Raw genomic sequence first — 20,966 nt, forward strand, 5'->3', positions numbered from 1 at the left:
AGAAATTAATTAATAGAAAAACTAGAGTGAGCTTAGACTAAAATAAAGGTTTTTAATATATTTAATTATCACATTAATAACCTGCAGTGATATTTTTCTGTCCCTCATTAGTCATATTTTTTTCCCTTTGTGCAGCAGGTAATTAGTCATTTTTCCATCTTTGGAAAACGCTCCGTATTTCATCAGAAATGGATCATTTAATTAAGTTAAAAAAATGACAATTGTGCTGCTATTTTAGACATTTTCTAAATCTTTAAAATACGACCTTAGTGTGTTTGTTGTGTGACGTTAAAACTCTCACACACACATTCACTGTGTTCATTTCACTGTTGTTGATCAGCACTGTAATGTCTACACAATGTCTACACAATGTCTAAACAATGTCTACACAATATTTACACAATGTCTAAACAATATTTACACAATGTCTACACAATCTGTACTCTGTGTGACTGTAAAGTACTGTCTGTGTGTGTGTGTGTCTGTGTGTGTGTCCGCATGCACCTCTCTCTCTCTCTCTCTCTCTCTCTCTCTCTCTCTCTCTCTCTGTGTCTCACACGCTCACGGATCCACGTGCACGCTCTCAAACGCAGCTCGTCTTCCCTCAGAGCCCCAGCAGCAGCGTGGCCACGCCCACAAGCACTTTAAGCACTCCATCCAGACGGAGTAGCTGCGCCCTGCAGGACCTCTTCATACCGCCTCCTCCAGCAGAGCCTTACACCCCCAGGTGATCACACACAATAAAAACACATCCAGCCTTTTTTACCCAAACATAAAGAATCACAGCTTTTACTGAGCGTTTCATACGAGTACGGCAAAATGTTGGAGCAAAAACATACAGAACTCTGCACAAAAGGACAGAAAAAATTACAAAGCAACAAAAAATACAGAAAACGACAACAAAAATGCACAAAATTACAGAAAATCACACAAAAAATGTATAAAACTCTGCATAAAAGGACAGAAAAATTCACAAAACAACAAAAAATACAGAAATTGACAACAAAATATACAAAGTGACTTCATAAATCAGAAGAGAACAACAAAAACATACAAAATGATTGAAAAATATACAAAACAACTTCAAAAACACACAAAACGTCTCTATAAACATAAAATTACACAAAAACTACAAATTCACACAGTATATCAAAAATACCACAAACACAAAAGACACAAGCCTTTGTCTTTCTTGTTTTAACAGAATAATAATAATAAAAAAATATATACTGTATATATATATATAATATTTTTTTACCACATTCCAGGGGTGACCCCACATGAGGACATGACCCTAAGGTTGAACAACACTGTTCTAATTCCTCCTGCTTAATTAGTATTAGGTGTACTAGTACTACTAGTGAGATTTTAAGTGGGCGTCGCCAGATGCCTTCAAGAAAATAAGAATATTTTTTTAACAACTTCACCAAACTCACCATATTTTAACCTATTTTCATCATTTTTTCTTGCCATATTTTTGCTCCTTTTAATGTATTTTTGCTACATTTCTCCCATTTCTGACACTTCTACATCACATTTTAATGACTTTCTACACATTATTTCCACTTTCCAGACACTTTTACACCTAATGTCACATATGTTGACCCATTATTGTCACTTTTAACCTCTTTTCACCAGATTCCATGATTATTGTTGCCAATTTAACCACATTCACTAATTGTTTTACTTTTTCTTTTTTTTTTGCCACTTTTAAACCAATTTTGACACTTTAAACCCTTTTTACCACTTTTTCTGTCTATTTTTAGCCACACATTACAAATTACAAACATGGGTTCTAAGATGTGTTTTTTCACAATTTTCACTTTTTTTTCAATAAATGATACATTTTATTTTTGCAACAGAAAAAGTCTGAGAATCAATGAACAGGTTTAAAATACATATTGTTTGTCTTTTTGCATTAATAATAATAATAATAATAATAATATTTTTCTCGACATGTGGACACAGAAACATTTATTGGTTTGAAAATGATCCTCTCAATGATATATAATAATTACATACCAAACATGTTGATATGTAGTTTAAAAGCTTGGCTTTTTGGTGTTTTTTCCATTTAAAATATTGGAATATTGATGTATTCTATCATCCTTTTCCATCCAATAAATGGGAACGTTAAATAGGAACAAACTGCTGCTGCTAATGTGAGAAATTATTTAGTGATGAAACTAGCTCAGCGCTAAACTCATCTGATAATGTAAAAAGTGATGTTTGTTCTGTTAAATCTGGTTTTTCCTCAGGCGTAGTGTGTGTGTGTGTGTGTGTGTGTGTGTGTGTGTGTGTGTGTGTGTGTGTGTGTTATACTTAGGCAGTAATGAGCTAATTATCATTAGCAACTAAAGCTATGTTTGATTTATGATTTAATAATGTAACAAGATACAGAGTTAAATCACAGCAGGGCCACAAACATGGATCTGAGGGTCACATGACCAACATTTGTGAATAATGACCAATCACAGCGTTAACACAGGAAGCTACAGAGTTACTGTGTGTTTCTGGAGTCAGTGTGTGTATTTGTACATTTTTAGTTATTTTGTGTATTTCTGCTCTCATTTAAATTTTCTGCATCCATTCTTGTTGTATTAGTTGTTCTTGTTTTGTACATTATTTCTCATTTTGTGTGTATTTGTTGTTTTGTTATTTTATTGTCAATTTGTGTAGTTTTTAGTTGTCATTTTTATTGTTTTTTTGTGTATTTCTGTTGCTGTTTTGTGTAATCTGTTGTCATTTTGTGTATTTCTGTTGTTGTTTTGCAAAATGTTCTGTTATTTTCTGTTGTTTTGTGTGTTTATGGATTCATTTTGTGTATTTCTGTTCTCGTTTTTGTTTCCTTTTGCACATTTTCTGTCATTTTTGTGTATTTCTGTTGTCCTTTAACAAATGTTCTCTAATTTATTTAGTTTTTACAGTGATTTGGTTTATTTTTGTTGTCCTTTTATTAGGTTTGGGTGATTTTGCCTACAAAAAAAATCTCTGATTTTTTTAAGAAAAATTTGAGTTTCGATTCGATTTTTTTTTTTCATGCATTTAAAAATGAGCGCAGACATCAGATTTATTATCAAAAGTGTAACTTTATTGCTGTGATTGTCACAATAGCTTCAATTTTCTGATTAAGAAATCATATAACTACATCTTTTATAACATTACAATTAATACAATAATAATAAACTCTTCCCTTAACATCTCAGCATAGTGTGAATATAACATTAAACATGTCTGTGGCACATATATAGCTACTCAAAGGGTAAACACATGTAAACAAAGAGGGGGCGGGCTCACATCGCTACGGTAACCCACAAGGATGGAATGCGAACAAGTCCGAAAAAACTGTGGTGGAAAAAAAAATTAAATAAACTCAAATTTGCTAAATAAAAATTGTTTTTATCTACAAATTTTTGTGTATTTTTGCTGTCCTTTTGTGTATTTTCTATCATTTATTGTGTTTTTGGAGTCATTTTGTTTTAAAAAAAATATTTTCCTGATACTTTTGTGTATTTTTGTGTGTTTTCGGAGTCATTTTATGTATTTTTGTTCTCATTTAGTTTTTGTTTTTTAGAAAAAGATGTTTTTCTGTTACTTTTGTGTATTTTTGTCTTCTTCTTGTGTGTTTTTAGAGTAGTTTTGATTATATTTTGTTGTCATTTGTGTATTTTTCTGCCATTTAATATGTTTTTACAGTCATTTTGTGTTTTTTTTGTTCACTTTGAGAGTTTGACAAAATAAAAAATCTGTCATAGGACTATAAATATTTTAATGATCATGGTAAAAGCAGCTACTTTTTGACATCCCAGTGCTGTTCTTAGTAAATGTGTTTTATTTTTAAATCCTAAACTTCTTCTGTTTCGTTCCCAAAGGGAGGACAAGGGAAAGTTGCCAGATGAGGATGCTGAGTCGGACGCTCACGTGGCTAAGAGGTGTGAGTCACCAAACTCCTACCTGGATCAGGAGTGCGAGCAGCGCTTTCCTCTGGTGGAGGAGGATTCTATCCTCTACTGCTACGAGTACGAGCACGAGCACAGCGCCGACGTGTCGTCAGCTCGCCGCAGCAGCACGCCCACCTACGGTCAGATCTGCAGCTGTTTCATAAAGATGATGATGATGATGATGAGTGTGGGCTTCTGTGGGTTATTGACGTTTCCCCGTGCCTCCTCACCCTGGCAGCAGGCAGGCTCAGGCCCATCTCCATGCCCGTAGAATACAACTGGGTGGGAGACGACGAAGACCTGGCCAAGCTGAAGAGAGAGAGCAGGAGAGGTGAGTGGGAGGGAGGCGGTGGGAAAAAAAGAAAGAGGAGAAAATAGAGCAGAGTGGGAGGATTTCTCACAGTGTTCCTCGTCTTCTCGCGTCTCAAAGACACAAAGTAGAAATATAATCCGTCGTGTCGGAGCTGATGAAAAGGCTGCGTGTCACATCCTGCCTCCGTCTCCTCCATCTAACCATCGATCACATTCGTCTCGGTTTCTTTTCATCGTTATCTCCAAAAATACACCAAATGTCTCCATAAAAGCTCATGAAGTTACAAAAAATTCCACAACACAACTAAAATAATTAAAGATTACCCAAAAAAAACACTCAAGATGACCCCAAAAACATAGACAAAAACGCTAAAAAAATTACATAAAACCACAAAAATGCACAAAATGTCTCCATAAAAGTAAGTGAAGTTACAAAAAATTATACAAACAACTAAAATAATCAAAGATTACTACAAAAACACTCAATATGACCCAAAAAACACTTTAAAACACCCCAAAATAATGGACAAAAGCACAGAAATATTACATAAAACAACAAAAATGCACAAAATGTCTCCATAAAAGTAAGTGAAGTTACAGAAAAATACACAACACAAGTAAAATAATCAAATATTACTACAAAAACATCTGAGATGAGCCCAAAAATATGGACACAAAGGGCAGAAAAATGAAAAAAACAAAACAAAAAAAGAATGTAAAGAAATAATGGAATAAAATATACAAAATGGAAACAATAGCACAAAATGATTCTACAAAGTCATAAAAATACATGACAGACAACTAAAATAATCACAATCACTCAAAAACACAAGATGACTGAGAAAAATAATGTGAAACAACAGCTAAACACACAATGTAGACAGAAATACACAACATGACAAAATTGCAACAAAAACACACACAAAAAATATATACAAAACAACAACAAACATACACAAAATAAAAATAAAAAAACAATAAACAATGAAACATGTAAAATTACTCCAAAAACAACAAAAAAATACAAAGTGACTTAATTGTGTGAAAATACACAAAAGACAACTAAAATAATCCAAAGACAAACACGATGCAAAAATACACCAAAAATATAATTCAATTAATTTCAACTTTATTTATACAGTGTAAATTACAACAACAGTCATCTCAAAACAACAACAAAAAAATGACTGATTGGTCGTTATTATTCCAATGCTGACATGAATGTTGATCATGTGACCCTCAGATCAGATTCAGTCACATGTTTGTGGTGATCACAGTTACCATGGTTTCTGGTCTATTGAGTGTATAAATAACATTTCTTTGGTTTGCAGACGTCCAATAAACTCTAGTTCTATATTTAGGTTGAGGAGATAAAAACATTGTTTAAAGTTCTGCTGCATCTCAGTCTGTGTTTGTGTTTGTGCTGCTGCCAATTAAACACAGTGTGTTCTACACACAGATGGTGTAAGCATTTGGGTGTGTGTTCAGTGTGTGTGTGTTCAGTGTGTGTGCACAGGGATGTGATACACAACCACCTGTGCAACAAACCCAGAGTAAATACAACCACTCACACCCTGAACCCCAGGGAGGGGCCACAAACATGTGATTATCTTTAATCTGAGGGTCACATGATCAACATTCATGTCATCATTATTAGACTAATAATCAATCACAGCGTTAACACAGGACACAATAGAGGAACTGCACATTTGTGTTGCAGTTGTTTTGTGTATTTCTGTTCTCATTTTGTGTATTATTATTGTTATGTATATTTTGATTTTATATTTCTAGTTATTTTGTGTGTTTTTGAAGGAATTTTGCTAATTTTGTTCGTCTTTTGATTGTTTTTGGAGACATGTTGTGTTTTTTTATTGTCGTTTTGTGTATTATTTCTCTGTTTGTGTATTTTCATTGTTGATTTAAGTGTTTTTTTGAGTCATTTTGTGTTTTTTTGTTATGTATATTATTTTTTGTGAATCTCTGGAATCTTGAATTTCATTTACGTTTTTGTCCTAAACTTAACTTTTAGCCTTTCTTCTTGGCTAGTGTTAGATGTTGTTTTGTAATGTGTTCTTCTGTAAACCTTTATATCATAATTGTGATTTTACATAAAGTCGTGCAGCGTCTGCAGTGATGAATATTGATGAGTAGATAATCGATCACATCAACATGTGTTCAGTATGGAGGTTTTTTTCTGTCCCATGTAGAGAATTCCCTGCTGCGTTTTGCGAGTGAGGACAAAAGCCCCGGGGAGGACTTCCTGCTGAGTCGTAGTCTGAGTCAGAACCGTAGGAGGACGGATCGAGGAGGGAGCCCCACCCACTACACCCTGGTTCCTGCCCTGTCCCTGTCTGGGTCCAGCTCTGACACGGCTTCACTTTATCACGTTAGTGTCCCTTTAAATCATCTTAGAGTGTTCTGCAGCATGTTCTTTAGATCTGTTCTCATGTGTTGTAGGTGTTTGAACGATCCTCCATGAGGTCCAGGTCAAAGAAGAGCAAAGGTAGGATCAGATCCATGTTCTACAGCAGAAAACCACTTATAAAAACACAAAATCACTCAAATATACAAGAATAACATACGCAATTACCCATAAAATACACAAAATGACTTAAATACACAGAAAGACTCTATAACAAACGTACACAATGAGCACAAAAATACACACAATATCAATTAACAAAAGACAATTAAAATAATCAAAAAAGATGACTACAAAAATATCAAAGAAAAATATACAAAGCAACAAGATATGAGCAAAATTACAACAACAATACACAAAATGAAAATATATTACACAAAACAGCAACAAAAACACACGACATAACAAACATCCACAAAACTACTCAAAAATTACACAAAACAACACAAATACAAACAATTTTCACAACAACAAACATACACAAAATGATGTGAAAAAAAAAACACCTAAAACAACAACAAACGCACCCAAAATGAGAAAAAAATATACAAAAATACACAAAATGTGACTCGGAAAAAACACAAAACAACAATAAAAATAGACAATTTCAGAAATAATACAGAGAACAACAACAAACATACACAAAATGACTCTAAAAACCAACAAAACAACAAATACACAAAAGGACAGATACTAGAGCTGTGATTGGCTGCTTCCCTGTGCAGTTGGGAGTCCGTTATCTTCTATAAGCAAGCGGAGGATCTCGTGCAGGGACCTGGGTCAGGGCGACTGTCAGGGATGGCTCTGGAAGAAGAAAGACGCCAAGACATACTTTTCACAGAAGTGGAAGAAATACTGGTTCATCCTCAAAGACACGTGTCTGTACTGGTACATGAACGAGGAGGTGGGAACCAACCTAATAATAAATAACACCGTCCATGTTTGAACACATCACTGTGAATGTTTTATGTTCAGGATGAAAAGGCCGAGGGCTTCGTCAGTCTCCCTGAGTTCAACATCGATCGAGCCAATGAATGTCGGAGGAAGTTGTGAGTTCACATTTTTTATTGATTTATTTATCTGAATAATATCCAGGAAGTTTAGGATTGTTTGGTTCACAGTATATAGTCATCTTAAATATTTAATAAAATGGGTTCAAAGTGACCAAAAATGGTGGAAAAGGTGATGAAATGTGATTTTAAAAGCCACAGAAACTGGTTAAAAGTTGTAAATTAGAGTGAACAAAAACAGACAATAGTGTCAATATTGGAACAATTAATTTAACTTTTCACTTTGTTCACTTTTTTGAGGAGTTCTTGACCTTAAATATGACCTTGGATGAAGGTCAAGGTCACACATTGAAAGAAAATGTTGTTCAATGGCCACATTTTTTTGTTTTTTTTTTAATGTCATGAACTTTGACCCCTACTGATCTTTTTACTGGTTGTTCGTACAGATTCAGTCTACATAAATAAAATACTCCACTTGTGATGAGCTGTTCATAAATATAAGCATCAAACTTGTACGATAAATATTGGTAGAGATATGAAAAATTTTGGTTTTTGACACTTGACGCGACCTTGACCTTGACATTTTTGCTCCAAAAAAGGTCGACTGTACATCCTTGACATTGTCTCTATGAGATGACATACTGTACGTGTCATTAGTGCTGTATTAATAGAGTAGGAGGAGTTACAGGATAAAGGAGTTGCACAAGAAAAATAATAACAAGAACTCCTACGATAACAATGTAATTTGGCAATTTTTAATTTCCAAATGACATGAGTTTTCTGAGTGTTGTTGAACAGAACTGTGTCATATACTAATGTTTTTGTCTTGTGAATAAATCTTTCCAGTGCTTTTAAGGCGTGCCATCCAAAAATAAAAACCTTCTACTTTGCTGCAGAAAATGTTGACGACATGTCACGGTGAGTTAACGTCACACACACACACACACACACACGCACACACACACACACACACACACACACACACACACACACACACACACACACACACACTTTTTTTTTATTAGACTTGATCTTGAGTCATGACTTTTATTCTGGTCTGGTAAAGGATGCAAAAAAACATATAAAATTACAACAAAAATTCAAAAAATGACAACAGAAATACACAAAAATAACCAAAAAAGTTACCAGATGACTAAAAACCTATCAACATACTGTATATACACAGAATCACAACAAAAAAATCCACAAATTGACTTTAAAAACATACAAATTAAATTAAATACACAAAAGAACAACATAAATACACAAAAATACACAAAAGAACAACATAAATACACAAAAATACACAAACGAACAACATAAGTACACAAAAGAACAACATGAATACACAAAAATACACAAAAGAACAACATAAATACACAAAATAACAACATAAATACACAAAAATACACAAAAGAACAACATAAATACACAAAAGAACAACATAAATACACAAAAATACACAAAAGAACAACATAAATACACAAAAATACACAAAAGAACAACATAAATACACAAAAGAACAACATAAATACACAAAAATACACAAAAGAACAACATAAATACACAAAAGAACAACATAAATACACAAAAATACACAAAAGAACAACATAAATACACAAAAGAACAACATAAATAAACAAAAGAACAACATAAATACACAAAAATACACAAAAGAACAACATAAATACACAAAAGAACAACATGAATACACAAAAATACACAAAAGAACAACATAAATACACAAAAGAACAACATAAATAAACAAAAGAACAACATAAATACACAAAAATACACAAAAGAACAACATAAATACACAAAAATACACTAAACTAACCAAAGGTTGCACTAGATGACTAACATCACACAATATGAGAAAGAAAACAACAGAAATGAGTCTAAAAACACAGAAAGATAAACACTTTGTGGTTTCCTGTGTTAATGCTGAGGTTGCTCATTAGTTCTAATGCTGACATGAATGTTTTCTCTGCAGGTGGCTCAGTCGTCTCAGCATGGCTGTGTCGGGTTTCTCAGAGCAGGAGAAAATACATCAGGACCAAGGTCAGTGATTTAGTTACAGATCAGCTCTGTCACACACGTCATACATTAATAATATCATCTAATATTCACACATCTAATAACGGAATAAAGACATAATATCACAGTTTTTTTCCACCTCTTTTCCCTGAAAAGATGTGTTTTTTATTACCTTCACATTTATTTTCTGTGCCATCATTTAATCGGACAGGAAGTTATATAAGCGACCGGTGCTATTTAAAGAGAAGCACAGAAAAAGCTGCTGGAGGTGGGCGTGTGCGTGTGCGTGTGCGTGTGAGGACGGGGCTTCTTTTACTGAAAACTTACAGAAAGTGTATTTCTGGAAGGTTCATGAGAAGCTACGAGACGTTGGGTTCACACGATCAATACAGTATTTTATTTGGGAAAAAAAATAAAACAAATTCATCCTATTTTTTTAAAGTGATTTATTATAATAATATCATAATAACAATATTACTGGTATATATAATACTAATAAATACATTTAAAATACTATATCTATATATAAATCAATCCATTATTATTATTATTATCAAATTATTAAATTTAAATGTATTTTTTCTCTGTTTTTCTGGAGCCATTTTTATATCGTTTAGTGTGTTTTTGGAGTTGTTTTGTTCATTTTTGTGTGTTTTTCTGTTGTGAGTCCTTTACATACTGTACATATCATTTAAATGTGGAACCACAAACATTATTATTAGATCTCATCCCACCTTTTAGTTTCACAGGAAGTTAGTTTGACCCTGTTTGTGTTTGTAATCAGATTACTGGAGTGAGAGCGACCATGAGGACATGGAGATGCCAGCGATGCCCAAACAGGACAGTCCTCCTCCGCCGTATGACACGTATCCTAGAGCAGCCTCAGTGAGTCATGTTTATGGTTCCAGCTCTGCTTTAAATACTCAGCTCTGTTGTTTGTGCAGAGATTTAATCACAGTGGGGCCACAAAAATGTGATTTTTAATGTTTTCTTTAGCTTTTTCATTTTGTTTATTTTTATGTGATTTTATGAATTTTTTGTCATTTTGTGCATTTCTGGAGCTATTTGAGTGTTTTTTTTCTAGCATCATGTGTGTTTTTGGAGTTATTGTGCAAATTTTTGTTGTCATTTTGTGTATTTTTCAGTCATTTTGTGTATTTCTACAGCTATTTTTTGTCTACAGGTTTTTTTTTGCCAATTTGTGTGTTTCTGGAGTCATTTGAATGTTTTTTCTGATGTTTTATGCATTTTTGGAGTTATTTTGCTCATTTTTGTTGTTATATTGCATATTTTTATGTCATTATGTGTGTTTTTGGAGTCATTTGAGTGTTTTTTCTGTCGTTTTTTGTGCATTTTGAGTTATTTTGTGCAGTTACTTTGGTCGGTGCTCAAAGTTAAATTTGTTGCATGTTGCCTTTATTCATCCTTAAATGATAGAAATAATAGATTTAAGTACATTTTAGCCACATGAGGATGTTTCTTCATTTAAATCCATTAAATGATATTTATTTTGTTACTCTCTGTAGGTGAGTCCCTACCTGGAGCCCAAACGTGGTCATTTTTCCTCGTCCGACACCTTCCAGTCCCGTTCGTCCCACGAGGACTTCCACTCGGACCCTCTGGAAAGCAGCAGCAGCAACAACGGCCTGGCTTCGGGGCAGAAGACCAGCAGCCACAGGAACTCGTGGCACGAGCAGCTGGAGGGGGGCTCCAGGATGCACTACCTACAGGCGTTTCCCCCGGAGGAGTCTCTGCTCTCTGAGGAGCGTGAGCGCCTGGCCATGGAGTACCGTAGACAGTCCACGCTGCCCGCTCAGCGCAGCCTGCTGCAGGAGCAGTACAGAGCGCTGCCCCTGCCCCTCAGGACCAGCATTGACTCCGACGCTGGAGGGAAACCACGCAGCTTCACCTTACCGCGGGACAGCGGGCTTCACGCCATCCTGGCCGCCACGGCAGCAGCAGCAGATCAAAGAGAGCCGCAGCATTACGAGCTGGAGAGGGTCAGAGACACAGGTCAGACAAAAAACATAAAAAACAGACACAGGTCAGACAAAAAACATAAAAAACAGACACAGGTCAGACAAAAAAACATAAAAACAGATACAGGTCAGACAAAAAAACATAAAAACAGACACAGGTCAGACAAAAAAACATAAAAAACAGATACAGGTCAGACAAAAAACATGAAAAACAGATACAGGTCAGACAAAAAACATGAAAAACAGATACAGGTCAGACAAAAAACATGAAAAACAGATACAGGTCAGACAAAAAACATGAAAAACAGATACAGGTCAGACAAAAAAACATAAAAACAGATACAGGTCATGTGACCCTCAGATCAGATACAGTCACATGTTTATCCTGGACTGAGATGTTTTTGGTTCCTCAGATCTACATGTAGAGTTTGTTATATTGATTTTATTTTATTTTATCTCATTCTGAGGTTAAAAACTGCTTCTTCTCACATTAATGGACTCAGAGCCTTTAGGGGAGTGGTTTTAGTGTGTGTGTGTGTGTGTGTGTGTGTGTGTGTGTGTGTGTGTGTGTGTGTGTGTGTGCGCGTGAGCGCGTGTGCGTGTGTGCGTGCGTGCGTGTGTGTGTGTATGTGCACATCCTGATGATGAAGCAAGAGAAAATTCTTTCATTCCTTGTGATGTTGAATTGTGAACATGATAAAGAATCCTCCCTCAGGGAGCTGCTCTATGTCCTCATTTATCATTTATACGTCAGATAGATATATATATATATATATATATATATATATATATATAGAGAGAGAGAGAGAGAGAGAGAATAAGTGTGTGTGTGTGGAGTGTGTGTAATATCATTTAGTTTCCAACAGAGAGCAGCAGATACAAACAGTGTAAAACTATTAAATGGCTTCTCCACTGTTTTTAAAACTTTCTAAATGTCATTATTAATAGATCTATGTCTAACAAAACACATTATTTTGCACCATATTTGTTTTATTAATTTTTAAATCTGGGACCACTTTACCCTGTGCGCCACCATGTTGAAATCACATCATTGATGACATCAATCGCCGATTTTCAGTAGCCAAATACAAATATGGTGAGTTTAGTGTAGTTGCAGAAAAAGGTTAAAAATAAGCAAAAAATGGGCTCAAAGTGTTGAAAAAATGTTCTTAGTTTCTTGAAGGCATCTAGCAACCCCCTCCCTGTGTCTCACGACCCCAAATGGGGTACTGACCCCAATGTTGAGATCCCCTGATTTAGAGGAATTTTGTGGAGGAAATGCAGGATTTTTGATAATATGAGATAAAAAATGTTTTTGAAGTGTTCCCTCAGGTCAGTCAGCTCCTCTGTGTACAATGTGGATCCTGATGTGTGTGTGTGTGTGTGTGTGACAGGCCGTCGGAGGGACAGCAGGATGCAGGCGGACTCTCTGGTGGACCTGTACCGAGCTCTGGAGCAGACCAACCTGTCCAGATCAGCTGAGCACAGGTCAGCCAGTCGTCTGGAGTACAAACGCTCGTTTGTTCGTAGAGGGAACGACCCCCTGCTGAGTGACAAACTGCACCGTCTGAGGGTGCTGCACAGCTCCCTGAAGGTACCCACGTGTGTGTGTGTGTGTGTGCGTGCACTGATGTACGGTGGCTGAGAAGTGCAAAATACATTTACAAATACCACAACAATTTTACAAATGTTGAAACAGATTTACTGTGGCACATTGTTAAAGTATTTGTTCATTTGTTTTGACCTTTTCTAAAAGTGTTGCAGTCATTGATAATACACATTATGACTCAAAAACACATAAAAGACACAAGATGTATAGAAATACACAGAAATAACTGAAAACATTATTAAATGACAACAAAAACAACACAAATAATAATAAATGACAACAGAGATACACAAAATGAAACAAAAGTTACAAAAGACAACTAAAAATATACAAAAGCATGGGAGAAGTTACAAAATGATCACAAAAAAACATTAAAAAAAAAAACCACAAATGACAGAAAAATGCACTAAAAAAACAACAAAAATACACATAATGATGGAAAATTATGTTAAATGAATACATAATACACAAAATAAAAGGAAAATATCCTACAGTATAATGACCAGAAAAATACATACAAATGACAAACAATGCCTAAAATACACATAATTTTACACAAGACACCAACAAAAAACACCCAAAATTACAAAAATAAAAAAAAAATTTGTGGGGGAGGGGGTTAGCCATTTTAAGTATGTTTGTTCTCATTTGATATATTTTTCTGTTAGTTTTCATTATTGATGTTGGTTTTTTGTGTATTTTTTCCTCTTTTTTTCATTCCCCCACAAATAAAAATTACAAAGAAAAATGGCCTTAAAAAGTAAAAAAAAAAAAAAAAAAATAGCTAAGAAGACAAGAAGAAAAAAAACATGTATTTTAGTTCAGTTACAGATACGCAGCACTTTGCAGGGTTTTACATTGTTGGTACAAATGTGTAAATCTGACCCTTTAACAAAAGGTCAAAACAAATGAACAAATATGGAAAACACTTTTACACGTACAATGTGACATTTTGTAAAATTGTTTTGCTCTTTGTATGTAATTATTGTATGTAAATTTGTTTTCAAAATTGTAAAAGTGTTTTTCACTGATGATTAGGGATGTAACGATTCACTCAACTCCCGATACGATTCGATTCACGATACTGGGTTCACGATACGATTCTCTCATGATTTATTTTACAAAATGGGACTGTAGACAAATGCTGATTGAAAAATATTCCTTTATTTTTTTTGGGAAAAAACTAGAAAATACTTTTATTTTTATTTTTCATTGTCAAAAGAATCCCTTGATAAACTATTCAAAACAATGCAATTTAACTAAAAATACATTTTGAATGAAATAAATAAAGGAATATTACAAATGAAGAAGAAGCCTATTAATTTAAATTCTGGTTCTATAGTAAACAATGCAAAACTGCATAATAGTTCTTTTTCTTTTTAAAAGTGCAACTGAAAATGTATTTTGTGCCTTAACAATTGGACTGCACTGTATTTACATCAGATATTTGTTTGAACCAGCAGATGGCGCTGGTAACCCAGTGGTCAGTTGGCATGCAGCTAATCTAGCAGTGAAGAAGAGATGCTATGCTAGCAGACAGAGCTAATAGAAAAACATGACTTTTACAGATATTCACGTAATATTACAGATATTCTTTCAGTAATAAAAGGGGTAAGGAATCATTTATGAACATGTTTAAGAGTAGAAGGCGGCCAGAAAGAAAGTAGTAGCAGATTCCGCCCGCCGCCTCAGCATTTAGACAAGAGAAGGATAAATATATAGCTACTGTTTTAAAAAAAAGTACTGCGATTAAATTTTCAGAGAATCGATGTGAACTGTGATACCTATGAATCGATTCTTAACTGCCTTACGATTAATCGTTACATCCCTACTGATGACTCACTAATGCACTAATATGTTAAGGTTTCATTTATTCAGGAAACTTTTTTCAGGAAAATTAATTGGGTTTTTTTGCGCTATTGAACGCACCGCTGTATTGGCCACATTTTAATCATTTAGGAATTTTCCAAGAAAAATCCATGTAAAGGCCACACCGTCACATAGGCCACACCCTATTGGCTGATAGGGGTGTCCTTTAGACCACTCAGCCAATCAGAACAGGCAGGTAGGCTGGTTACTAGACTCAGGTTAGGTTTAATGGAGATTTCCGTGTATTTCTGTGTATTCTGATGAGTTTTAACTGATGAGTTTTAACTGATGAGTTTCCATGTCCACATAAAGTCTTGGTCACTTTTTACTGGATCCAGACTAATACACCCCCCCCTCCCTCCATCAGTTCTTTGTCTGGAGAAGAGGTGTGGACGTCAAAGTGGGGGTGTAAGGATCCACTCAACCAACAATTCAATTCAAATACTGATTATTTTTTTAAAAAAAAGAACCTTTAATCAATGATTGGGATGTAATGATGCACTTTAACTTCTTTTAATTTGAACACATAGATCATATTTTGGGGAATAAAACAGATACAATACAGATTCTTATTCTCTTTATTTAAACTAGTACAGTGTCTGTCGGAAGTATGCATTTATGTGGGAGCATAAGTACAGTTATCAATTATGACCAAATGAGAATATGTTTGAAGGTTGGATATACAAAGAGGTGTACATACTCTATAGTGTTATAAATCGGTTTATTTGCCAGTACAAAATGTGGGTGCAATTTTCCTGGTTTAATTCTATGGGACATGAACATGATAAATGTGTTTGTTGTTTTTTTTGTTCTCACTTTTATGTATTTTTTTGTAATGTATGTTTTTTTGAGTCATTATGTGTATTTGTGTATCTTTCTGTTGTGTTTTGTGCATTTTTTTTTTGCATAATTATAGTTTTTGTTGCCATTGTAATGTGATTCTGGAGTCATTTTGTGTATTTTTTTGTGTAAATATTTAGTTTTGTGTATTATGAGCCATTTTCATATTTTTGTTGTATTTTTCTGTAATGTATGTTTTTGGAGTCATTTTGTGTATTTTTATTTATCTTTCAGTTGTCTTTTTGTGCATTTTTTGTATAAATGTTTTTGGTTGCCATTATAGTGTGATTCTGGAGTCATTTTGTCTACTTTTTGTATAAATATTGTTTAGTTTTTTGTTTTATTTTAGTTTATTTTACTATTTAGTATATTTTTATCATAAATAAATACCGTGTGTGTGTGTTCCCGTGAAATGTTTGAGACGCTGATAACCAAACTCCATAGACATTGTAGCACCAATCAGAAAAACAACAAAACTGCGCAAAACAAAATGTAAAGCTCCAAACTACATGAGTGAGTAAGTAAATGAAAGTATTATGTACAATTCGGCGTCTTTTTGAAAAAAACAAAAATCATTGTTTACCTTTGAACCGAGTGGTCAGAGCTTAACTTCCATACACGGCACCACAGAGAATCTGTAGTTTTCCATATGGAGTATTGAACAGGTTGAGTTCAACCCATTCAATACTTTAGGCAAGGCAAATTTATTTATACAGCGCATTTCATACACAAGGCAACTCAATGTGCTTTACATGATAAAACATTCAATTGTTTAAAATCAATAAAAACATTTAAAATCAACAGTAAAATCATCAACAAACACATGACATCATCAACATGACCATCAATCATATACAGTAGAGAAAATAGTTCCTTTAACTTTGATTTAAAAATGTTCACATTAGATGCTGACTTCAGCTCTGCTGCAGTTTGTTCCACTTCTTTGCAGCATAACAACTAAAAGCAGCATCACCATGGTTACTGTGAGCTCTGGGCTCCACTATCTGACCTGTGTCCATAGATCTCAGAGACCTGCTGGGTTCATACCTGACTAACATCTCACTGATGTATTCTGGACCAAACCCATTCACACATTTATAACCAGCAGCAGAACTTTACAGTCTCCTCTGAGGCTGACTGGGAGCCAGTGTAAAGACTTTAAAACTGGACTAACGTGTTCTGATCTCTTTGTTCTGGTTCAGACCTGAGCTGCAGCGTTCTGAACCAGCTGTAGATGTTTGATGAAGACCATTACAATAGTCCAGTCTGCTGGAGATAAAAGCATGGACCAGTTTCTGTACGAGCGCATGTAGAGATGAGTCAGCGTTTGTGCGTCCCGGCTCGTCGACAAATGCTGACTCTCCTCTACATGCGCTCGTACAGATATGAATACTGTCCAGCTGAAACGGGTTCAGGATTAAAGTGTACCTATAGTGAAAAACTATATAACAAAAAATGTTTGATGTTTTACCAATAAACACATTTTTTGCACCATTTTATAAAAAAAACACATTAAAAGGACTTTTTAGAAAGATTTTTTACCTTCTGGCATAAACTATGGAGAGCCGCCATTTTGGACAGCATATGACACGTTTATTGATCAGCCCGGCCTGTCACTTTAAGTAACTGGTGCATTGTGGGAGGTAGAAGCGTAACATTGTAGCAGCTGTGTGTCACTCCTTTAGTGATAAAGTGCAGCATCCAGGTTGTCTTTTAGGAGATTATTAAATATCACGCTTCTCACCAACTTCCTGCTTCCTGTGAGCCTCTCTGCACCCACTCAGCATCATGCTAACGGACAGAGCTGTTGTTAGCAGCAGAAACGAGCCATGGCTGAGTAGTTAGGTGTTGGAAGTGCACAAATATAGTTAGAAACTGTGATAAAAGCTGCGTGAAACGATATGTGTTCATGAACGGGAGGGTGCGCCGTAAAGAAAAGGTAACAGCTCAACATTTAGCCACAAGGAAGTAAGAGGGAACAATGTGGTGGGGGTGTGGTTAGTGCCATGACACCCGCCCATGTAAGCAGAAACGTAGTAGTGCTCTGAACAATTATGTTTACAAGCTGCATTCAAGGACTTCCTATAAAGTCCTTGAATGTGTTTTATATAAAAAGCTACACATATTTTATTGGTAATACGTTAAACACATTTTTGTTATGTACATTTTTACTTCAGGTACACTTTAATGAGACATCTGCTTCATTCAGGTCGTGTTCTGTATGGGTCGGCTCTTTTTTTATTGGTCTGATTAAAGCTCTTCTTCAGCCAAAACAAGCGTCACTAAAACATTCTCAGTGCCCCCTATTGTTTAATCAGAGTATTGGAGCACATACTGTTACGTATCCATTCTGATACACTATTATTTACATTGATTTTTAGCCGATTTAGGATATATCCCTACTAGAAAATGGAATGAGGAAGACTGACTGTTGACAGTTGAAACATCAAAGGAGATCAAAGTCAATTTTCTGAATAAATGAAACCTTAACAAAATAATTTAAAAAAGAAGAGAAAATGAACTAAAGCTTGATGTTTCTCTGCAGGACACGAAGCGTTCCCTGGGCTTTCTGGGCTAGGCCCAACGTTCCCATATCTTTCCCACATTGTCTCACATTGTTTCCACATCGTTCCCACATTGTTCTCACATCATTCCCATATCATTCCCACATCATTCCCACATCGTTCTCACATCGGTTCCCACAGCACTATGATGGTATAGCCCCGCCCTGTTCCCCACGCTGCTGGTCCCAATCACTGCTACTGCTCCACCTCAGAGGTTCACAGGGTGTAGAAACCAGTCCTAGTTTACACTATCACCTTTCTCTTCTTCTGCATGTTTGACATGGTGTTGGCTCAGTGTGTGTGTGCGTGTGCGTGTGTGTGTGGACTAGCTAACGTTGTTGTAAAGCCAGTGCTGTGCCTGTGCCTCAGTGAACGTGAATGTACCTCCTCGTACTTTTCCACATCTGAACGGACACTTGTAAATGACAAACGGACGATAAGATAGTGAAAGCTTTATTTTTGTAAGCATGCTAACATGGTGTTGCTATGACACTTTTCTATTTGTTCTGCTGTGTCAGCTTTTATAAATGTTCCCCCTGAAACAGATGATGATATAATTCTATTTATCAAGTGTTTAATGTACCAGCATGCTCTGTTACTCACTCCCTGCATCACTATAGTTACTATAGTTACTGTAGTTACTGTAACTACTGTAGTTACTTTTCTATTCAATAAACAACCACATGGACACTTGGAATGCTGTGTAAGACTGTCTAACTTTCTTTCTTTCTTTCTTTCTTTCTTTATTATCTTATTATTTTATTATTTTATTATTTCTTTGATTCTTACTTTATTATTTTATTCTTTCTTTCTTTCGTGCTTACTTTCTTTTTATTATTGTATAAACATACAAAATGATGACATAAATACAAGTAATTACTCCAAAAATACAAAAAACAAAAACAGAAATGACAGTAAAATGTACAAAACAACAGATTTTTATTCCTAATTCTGACGTTAATGTTGATCACATGACCCTTGGATTAGACACAATGTGATAAAAGTTCCATCTCTGTTCTCGTGCATCATTAAATCAAAGCTAATATATTTATAAAACACGTTTTAACAGAAATAAATACAAACTCAACGTGTTTATTTTTCATTTGACCGTAAAAATAATTGAAGTTTGAACAATAAATGATTTATTTCTGAGACGACACACAGTGAACGTTGGGCTTTATTTCACAGTTATGACAGGAAACTAAAACCTTCTTCCTTTTCTGATACTTTATAAAATAAAATAAAAGCTTTTAGTCGAGAACCAAAATAGAAACATGATGAGCAGAGAACACACACATAAATACATATATATTATATTATATTAGTAATACATGTCGTCAGTGTTTTACTTCATTTTGTTTATTTCAGTTTTATCTTTAGTGTTTGTTTTTGTGAAATGTACAACTCTGGAAAATATTGAATTCTTTAGAAAATAATAAACATAAGTTTTACTGCAGCATTTATTTGCTCAAACTTGATGTGAAATCCCAAATTAAATGAAAATATAGATATTAAACAAATAGGACTTCATCATTTCTCAAGTATGCAGTTTTATGTATTCAGTATTATACAAAAATACAATTCCAGAGCACGTTATGAATCTCTTTAAAATAATCTCACAGATGAAATTCTCTCCATCTTCATCCTCCTAAATGTCTAATTGTCTGTTCTTTACTGATTATTAATTAGGTAAAGTCTTCAAATAGTATGCAAATTTGAAATAATAATCATTTAATATGTATTATTCTGTATTTGTGGAAAAGTGAGCAAAGTGAGCTGCTGAATGTTACAGAAGAAATGTTTGATTAAACAATATTTAAACAATATTTAAAGGATGAAATGAGAGCTGAACGGTTAAAAGAAAAATAATCTGACTTTTCTACAACATCAAATAAGTTGAAATAACCTGAAAATCTATAGTTGCAGAAATTAGTAAAAATAGACTTAAAGTTACAAATTAGTAAAAAAAGTTGCCAAAATGACCTTAATCTTTGAAATTGAAAGAATAGCATACTGTAGTAATAATAATAATAATAATAATAATAATGTGTGGAGTGAAAGAATAATTCACATTAATGTAAAACTCTGAGTGTCTATGAAAAGCTCTAAAACCTACAATTATAATATAATAATAATGACGATGATGATGTGATATTATGACATGACCACTCCAGTATGTGTTCAATCAAAACTTATGAAATGTAAATATATTGATTATCATTAAATAATACAGTGATTCATTTAAGTTTATTTAACCATGAGTAAGATTAGAAGTAAAAACAAAGATGTTTGTCTGAGCTTCATTTATGGAATAATGTTGATATATTTTAGAGAATTATGTGATCTGTAGAAATGTTTTAGTTATAGTTCTATATGTATAGGT

General features: G+C 34.4%; 1 protein-coding gene across 11 annotated transcripts in view; it reads left to right on the plus strand.

The window, feature by feature from the left end:
* Window positions 1-19,266, plus strand: part of LOC114475917 (connector enhancer of kinase suppressor of ras 2-like) — a 40,519-nt gene extending 21,253 nt beyond the window's left edge. For 4 of the 11 annotated variants that reach the window (XM_028467109.1, XM_028467116.1, XM_028467112.1 and 1 more), the window contains 13 exons: window positions 594-727; window positions 3,873-4,081; window positions 4,180-4,272; window positions 6,461-6,639; window positions 6,711-6,756; window positions 7,401-7,579; window positions 7,651-7,724; window positions 8,532-8,603; window positions 9,679-9,746; window positions 10,507-10,607; window positions 11,249-11,735; window positions 13,096-13,295; window positions 18,565-19,266. In XM_028467109.1, coding sequence (XP_028322910.1) covers window positions 594-727; window positions 3,873-4,081; window positions 4,180-4,272; window positions 6,461-6,639; window positions 6,711-6,756; window positions 7,401-7,579; window positions 7,651-7,724; window positions 8,532-8,603; window positions 9,679-9,746; window positions 10,507-10,607; window positions 11,249-11,735; window positions 13,096-13,295; window positions 18,565-18,597 — 1,875 coding nt within the window. In that variant the 3' untranslated portion in view covers window positions 18,598-19,266. The remainder of the gene's footprint in view (window positions 1-593; window positions 728-3,872; window positions 4,082-4,179; window positions 4,273-6,460; window positions 6,640-6,710; window positions 6,757-7,400; window positions 7,580-7,650; window positions 7,725-8,531; window positions 8,604-9,678; window positions 9,747-10,506; window positions 10,608-11,248; window positions 11,736-13,095; window positions 13,296-18,564) is intronic. The other 7 variants (XM_028467110.1, XM_028467113.1, XM_028467120.1 and 4 more) reach the window with 3 other exon arrangements.
* The last annotated feature ends 1,700 nt before the right edge of the window (window positions 19,267-20,966 follow it).

This window comes from Gouania willdenowi, chromosome 14, assembly GCF_900634775.1.
Source record: "Gouania willdenowi chromosome 14, fGouWil2.1, whole genome shotgun sequence".
NCBI classification, from domain to species: domain Eukaryota; kingdom Metazoa; phylum Chordata; class Actinopteri; order Blenniiformes; family Gobiesocidae; genus Gouania; species Gouania willdenowi.